This window comes from Nylanderia fulva, unplaced genomic scaffold (assembly GCF_048542155.1).
Source record: "Nylanderia fulva isolate GAGA-0341 unplaced genomic scaffold, ASM4854215v1 Scaffold458, whole genome shotgun sequence".
In the NCBI taxonomy this organism is placed as follows: Eukaryota; Metazoa; Arthropoda; class Insecta; order Hymenoptera; family Formicidae; genus Nylanderia; species Nylanderia fulva.
In genome coordinates this window covers 63,356-70,815 of record NW_028190541.1, presented here as the reverse complement: position 1 = coordinate 70,815, position 7,460 = coordinate 63,356, and the positions used below count along the sequence as shown (strand labels likewise).

At 44.8% G+C, this 7,460-nt stretch overlaps 2 protein-coding genes across 2 annotated transcripts; both read right to left on the bottom strand.

Moving 5' to 3' along the window:
- Nucleotides 1–1,619: 1,619 nt before the first annotated feature.
- Nucleotides 1,620–2,594, bottom strand: LOC146721544 (uncharacterized). The gene has a single exon (XM_085486631.1). The coding sequence runs from the start codon at nt 2,592–2,594 to the stop codon at nt 1,620–1,622; it is 975 nt and encodes a 324-aa protein (XP_085342757.1).
- Nucleotides 2,595–2,693: 99 nt separating this feature from the next.
- LOC114943460 (uncharacterized) lies at nt 2,694–6,887 on the bottom strand. The gene has a single exon (XM_029319100.2). The coding sequence runs from the start codon at nt 6,885–6,887 to the stop codon at nt 2,694–2,696; it is 4,194 nt and encodes a 1,397-aa protein (XP_029174933.2).
- Nucleotides 6,888–7,460: the final 573 nt, after the last annotated feature.

Below are 7,460 nucleotides of genomic sequence, written 5' to 3'. Positions count from 1 at the left end.
GTATCACAAATATATGTATTTTCGATTCTTATCACATAACTTTGTATAAGTAACAATTTATGCAATACAGTTCAAAATAATTGAAATATATGGTATATATGTACATATATAAAATATATAATTATATTATAGTATACATATATATTTTATTTAATCATATATGTAAATGTTTGTATAATTGTAATAACTTTTAACGATACATTGCACATTTATTTCAATTGCAACAGAATGAATTTATATTCTTGTATAAATATCGAAAATAAAGAATGGGCCCTTCCATCGCCCATTCTCGTGAGAACGCAACCATATATTTTTCTTCGTCTCTCCGATTTTAACACGACATACATATTTCTGTCTGATAATTTTTTTCTTGATGATATTTTTTGAAATGTCATGAAGCCTAGGTCAAATTAGAAACTTAATGCACTCGTTTTAATGCAGCGCTTACAGCAGCTTTTATAAAGCGCCAGAGCAGCCGATATTTTATTTTGGCTCTTACGGCAACTTTTATACAGCGCTAGAACAGTTGATGTTTTAATGTAGCGTTTACGGCAGCCTTTATACAGCGCCATTATTTAATCTGTTCTAAGAACAATATGTATGCCCCTTGTGCTCCTTTGGGCCATTTTTTCTTGAACACTTTCATATCAATAGAGTAATACCATTCCGATTTTGTGTCAGCTCTCAACATACACGTGTAGTGACCACGATTCATTTCTTCACCTTCGTGAAATATAGCGCTTATTAGCTTGTACTTTTTTTTATTAATCGTAATATTACTCGTCGGCACGGCGGTAATCCGATTGTTGATAATTTTTTTAGAAGCACCGTTTACAAAAGTATATAAATTGAGCTGTATTACTACGACGGATAAAGTTGATTCGATTACGGTTTTCTTTTTCAACACGGTGCCCTTACATTTTGTTCGCGAACTCAGTAAAATACTAAAGAGAGAGAGCGCGGGAATACCGGCGCACGTGGTCGGGAAAAAGATGGTGGTTTTACGCGGCGACAATAGATGAGGCGGGGAAATAAATCACTCGCGCTTCGTAACAGTCAATGGTCTTTTTTATTCCGCACAATCACAAATGTACGCAACTAATTCGTCACGGTAGACAGAAAATTAATATACGAGATATAATACGATGACTTGAACGACTTATTATTTGATACGTTACTGAGAGCGATACAGAACACGTGTACACTGACTCAAGGATTACTCCAGAAAGCTTGCTTCTTCCTCGTCACTACGGAAGTGACGGGACGACCGCGCTAATCAGATATCGATCTAAACGGAAATCAATATGATTGCTATCAATCGATGCTCTGAGCGACGCCGCGATCTCAGAGATGGCGCGTGCATGTCGGTTCGCACGCTCGGCAACACACTCGCACGAACATACGGCTCGCTTATTTAATAAGCGACAGAATAAACTAATGATTAGTCACATCAGTTGACTAGGATAAATGCTAATTTACATTTTAATGTTATACATAAATGTAATTAATCTACACTTAATCTATAGATATCACAGACGCGAAATATCGGGCGTTGGGCGCCGCCCGCCGTAAGGTATGATACACAAAAAAAAACAAAACACAAAAAAAAAGAAATGGAACTACAGATTGTGATCCTTTTCGTCTCGATCAGCGATCGGAAGGAGACACAATTTGTGGATCGGTCGTCGAAAGGAAGAGGTAGCAGTCCTCACCTCGCAAACGCGGATCAACCCATCTTCACTCGGGAAGCACTGTGTTATACGCCCTAATTCCCATCTAGAGGGGGGAGCATTGTCATCCTTAATGATGACAATATCACCCACGTTTAAATTTGCGCGCTGATTGTGCCATTTATTGCGCTTCTGCAGAGAGTTAAGAAAATCCAAGCGCCAAACCTGCCAAAATCGGTCTCGCATCCGCTGAACGAGTTGATATCTCGTCAATCTCGATTCCGGACGATCTAGTAGCGAAGCATCAGGCAACGCCAGAAGTGGAGCGCCGGTCAAGAAGTGACCGGGAGTCAAATACGATAGATCGTCTGGGGAATTCGAGAGTCCAGCGATCGGTCGCGAATTTAGGCAGGCCTCTATTTGACACAACAGTGTCTCTAATTCGGCAATGGTTAGCGTATGTACGCCAACTGTACGCTTTAAGTGGTGCTTGACCGACTTTACTCCAGCTTCCCAAATCCCGCCAAAGTGTGGAGCGGAGGCTGGAATAAAGCGCCATTCTATGCCTAACGAGGCCATAGATGATTCGACGGCACCATCGCACATACTAGCGTGAAAAATACGGTATAATTCCGTCTGCGCGCCACGGAAATTGGTTCCGTTATCGCTTAATACAATCGCAGGAATACCGCGGCGTGAACAAAATCGTCGAAAGGCGGCGATGAATGCTGCGGAAGACAGATCGGTAACGAGTTCTATGTGCACGGCACGGGTTATCAAGCACACGAAAAGGGCTATATAGGCCTTACGGGATTGATGACCACGTCCGGCGAAGGCGCGCACTGGCAAGGGTCCGGCATAATCTACCCCGACTTTCAAAAACGGACGCGCCACATTAGTTCGTATCTCGGGCAAATGAGCCATTTTCTGACTGCTCAAATTTGCACGATGTCGAGAGCAGATGACACACTGACCAATAACCGATCGTACAATTATTTTTGCTCGGAGTATCCAGTACTCCTCTCAGAGTAGACGTAATGTTAACGACGTTCCCCCATGGAGAGTGCGTAAATGTGCATCACGCACTATTATACGCGTCAGAGGAGTTTGGCTCAGGATTACTGGATGCTTCTGATCGAATGTCAATGGAGCGTGCATCAATCTGCCTCCCATACGAATAATTCCGTCATCATCAATGAACGGATCCAAAGAAAGTAGCGAACTCGAACGTGGCAATCTTTGCTCGGCTCGCAATAAATGAAGTTTGGTTGCATATAACGACGACTGTATGACCTTGATCCAAAAGATTTTGGCTTCCGTCATCAACCGCGTAGTGTATAAAAGCTCCGTACATGGAAGCTGTCGTCGTGTCAGTTTCACGAAGCGTAAAATTAACGCAGTTATCTTGAGCAGTTTGCTCCAATCAGAATAGCGAGTGGACAGATCCCACTCGGAGACATTGGTGACGTGAGTGACGACTGACCGTGCCTCAAGGTCAGAAGTCGGCAGACTATCAGAAGAGTCAACAGAGGGCCACTCTTGGGGCTCACAGGAGAGCCACGAGGGCCCGTACCACCATAGTGGATTTTTGATCAATTGAGTCGGAGAGACTCCACGAGAAGCTAAGTCCGCAGGGTTGTCCTGCGTAGGAACATGACGCCAACTTGCCTGAGGACATTGCGTTTGGATGAGAGACACCCGATTCGCCACGAATACTTTCCATGTGGCCGGAGACTTGCTAAGCCAGGCCAATGCGACGGTGGAATCCGTCCAAGCGTAAATGGGGACCTGCTCAAGATTCAACGCAGAAATGGTCCAAGCAAGGAGCCGTGATAAGAGTTCGGCCGCACAGAGCTCCAAACGAGGAACCGAGACCGTTTTCAACGGAGCAACCTTGCTCTTACTTGTTAGCAAGAAAACTTGTGGCTCGAATTTATGGATCACTCGAAGGTAGATCACGGCTGCGTAAGCGGCCTGGGACGCATCCGCGAACCCATGGATCTCGATACTTGAGTCCTCGCGGGAGTGCACCCAGCGCGGGATACAAACAGTAGCAAGCGAGATGAGTCCGTGGCAAAAAGAGATGCACCTTTCATTCAGGTCCGACGGTAGTGTCGTGTCCCAGTCGATCCTAGACAGCCACAATTGTTGAATAAGGATCTTACCGATAATAATGACAGGCGACAACCAACCTAATGGATCGTAGATTCTCGATATATACGAGAGAAAGGTGCGTTTTGTTATATGCGACGGAACTTCTGCACAAATACGAAAACTGAAAGCATCCTCCAATGGTGCCCAATATATGCCAAGGATTTTTAATTGATCATCCTCTTTAAAATCTACGTTTTGTGCAGGATCGCGAATCGTTTCGGATAAATCGGAGATTAAATCCGGACAATTGGAACTCCATTTGTGTAGAGGAAACCCGCCCGCGTTGGTCAGTCCTATCATCTGCTCTCGAATCTCGCGACATTCTTCTATCTCCGACGCGCCAAAAAATATATCGTCAACATATGAATTGAATATAACGTTATGCGCAGCCAGAGGGAAACGATGCTTCTCGTCCTCTGCTAACTGCCGCAAAACGCGCAATGCTAAAAAGGGCGCAGGAGCGGTGCCGTAAGTTACCGTCCGTAACCGATACGGAATTACCGCGTCTTTCTCCGATTGCCTCCAGAGAATTAATTGAAAACGCGTATGATCATCGTGCACGCGAATTTGCCGAAACATCTTCGCAATATCGGCGGCACACACAAACCGGTGCCAGCGCCAACGTAACAAAATGGCACATAAATCAGTCTGCAATTTTGGTCTAATAAGGAGGCAGTCGTTGAGAGACTTTCCATTGCCAGTGCGCGCAGACGCGTTAAATACAACCCTTACCTTCGTCGAAGTGCTACTTGGCTTTAATACCGGATGGTGCGGTATAAAGCATCGCTGCTCCTCGACATCCGTGGGCGTATACGGACTCATATGTCCTAATCTTAAATATTCATTTAAGAAATCATTATATTCGACAGCTAACTGTCGATCCTTTTTCAAACGACGCTCCAAAGTCGCATGCATACGGAGCGAATTTTTGTGAGAATCCCCAATATCAATTGGAAGATTCCCCTTAAACGGCAACGCGACATTGTACCTTCCTGACGTATCACGATTAGTAGTCGCGACGAAGAGGTCCTCGCAATATTGATCCTCAGCGGATAACTGGGTCTGCGAAGGAATCTCCTCAACCTCCCAAAAGCGCTCGATCGCACGAGTCAAATCAGTATTAGGGGTCACGTGTAATGACGAAATAGTCGTATGCGACGACGATACATTGACAGGACCGTCGTCCACCGGACCGCGCAGCACCCACCCAAATCGCGAATGAATAGCATACGGCTCTCCGGGAAACTTCACCCGATCCTGAAGTATTATTTCGTCATAACAATCGGCACCGAGTATTAAGTCGATCGGCTTATCACTGCAGGGGTCGGGATCGGCCAATGTCAGTTGTCCGACGCCGGTCCACTCAGAGGCCTTAACAAATCGTCGCGGAACATAATTAGAAAGCCGAGATAAAATAAGAGGCTCGATCACGACTACAAGCTGAGACTTATTTCGTGATCGTAGCTCAACGCGGGTGGAGTGCTTCACGACCCCGGAGACGGTGGCGCCAGTACCTGAAATTGAAGCAGAGCACGCAATTCTTTGCACGCGTAACGCTTGAGCAGCTGCTTCAGATATTAACGAGCACTCGGAGCCAGAATCTATGACTGCGCGAAATGGCAGTTCACGACCTTCAGCCGTACGCACGTGTACCCACGCTGTCGCAATTAACACCGGCCTTAACGTTTTTGACTTGGCGACTCCCGAATGACAGGAAGTTACATTAGATAACTTCGCGTGATCGTTACTCGAAACGGAAGTAACCGCGTTACTGTTTATTGACTCGGAATCCGATGTACGCGGTGAGAATGCTTGATGAAGCATTTTATGATGCCGCTTCTTACACTTATCGCAACCCGGTTTGTTTTTACAGCTCGGCGGAAAATGACCTTTAGCGAGACAATTAAAGCATAAATGCGCCGCTCGGGCGGAATCTAAACGTTCGCTCGCAGACATGACCTTGAATTTCGCGCACTTCGATATGTTATGAGCCGCGGAGCACAAATGACAAACAGAAGTATTGGTGTTCGCAACGTGCGAAGTGACCTTAGAGTCAACACCGTTTTTATGTTTTGAATTTTTTGTTACGGCATTGTCGTTCAGGCATGTGACTCCGCTTTTAATCGACGCAACATTTAGAGCGTGTATTTTACCGTTCAGAAATTGCTCAAGTTCGTCATAATTTGGAAATGTTTCTCTTTTACCGATGTTCTCTTCCCAACTCTTTCGAATCGTCGGGTCCAGACGCATAAGCGTCATAACAACTAATATGGAATCCCATGATAATTGATTCAAGTTTTCGAGAGAGACAAGTATTTCGCGAGTTTGATTAACTAGAGTCTCTAACGCGGCCGGACTATCGCCGTTTACGGGCCTAAGTTTTAATAACCGAACTATAAGAGAAAAAGTCAAAACTTGAATATCTTGATAATGATCATTAATTAATTTCCAAGCCGATTCGAAATTTGCATCGGTAATCGGTAAATTTTTAATCAACGACAATGCCGTACCGGTCAAACAACTTTTAAGATAATAAAACTTCTGTACGTTAGACAGTCCAGACTCACGGACGACCATCGAGTCAAACATGTCTCGAAAGTGGGTCCAGTCCTTCTGATCTCCGTTGAAGGTCGGCAGAGGGATGCGCTCGAGACTGGTGAACCTCGAAGTCGACGATGCGTCGGCAGCGTCCCTCCTAATTGACGATGTCGAAGGCATGTTGCTCTGCAAGGCGGTGAGCGCGTCCGTCGCATCAAGAACTCGATCCTCCATGTCACCAAATTCGGTACCTTTGAGATAGTCACTGACGTCCGGATCAATCGAATATGCCGTTAACTCCTCGTGATTGCATCGACATTTGGCCCATAGCTGCGTTAACGTTTGGAGTTTCGTCGAGACTGTAATGGAGGCGGACGTTTCAGTGAGCCTCACAGCCGAATTGCACGTGCGATGAATAGATCGCAAATATTCTCTTTGTACAACGAGCAACGCTATAATGCTGCCCTGAGAACGAGTACGATTTCTCGATTGGTCCGTCGGTAACTTGAGCGTATCTCCAGGCATGATGACGTCACAGTTTATCACTTCACGGCCGAAGAAAAAAAGAATAAGTTAATTCTTCAATAATTATTTACAACGTGATAGATTATCACAAGAGAGTGACTAGCGGATCTAATAAACAACAGTCTCGATCAATCGTAATGACTGGAGTCACTTATCAATCCGATAATTATCACAAGAACGACGAACGAATCCCGAAAGCGATAGATTCGGAATATCGCACTAAACTGAGTCAAATTATCACTCCGATAAATTGTCAACAAGAACGACGAACTGAATCGCGATAACTATAGATTCGAATCGTCGTACGAAGTGGAGTCAAATTATCACTCCGAAAAAATTGTCAAAAAGAACGTTGAACGAATCGCGAAAACTATAGATTCGAATCGTCGCACGAAATGGAGTCAAATTGTCACTCCGAAAAAATTGTCAAAAAGGAACGATTAACCAATCGCATAGTCGATAGATTCGGAGTAACGCACTAAACGAAGTCAAATTATCACTCCGATAAATTGTCAACAAGAACGACGAACGAATCGCATAAACTATAGATTCGAACCGTCGGACGAAATGGAG

Bases quoted from the DNA above. Each gene is read 5' to 3' on its own strand.
- LOC114943460 (XM_029319100.2), bottom strand. From the start codon at position 6,887: ATGCCTGGAGATACGCTCAAGTTACCGACGGACCAATCGAGAAATCGT.
- LOC146721544 (XM_085486631.1), bottom strand. From the start codon at position 2,594: ATGGCTCATTTGCCCGAGATACGAACTAATGTGGCGCGTCCGTTTTTG.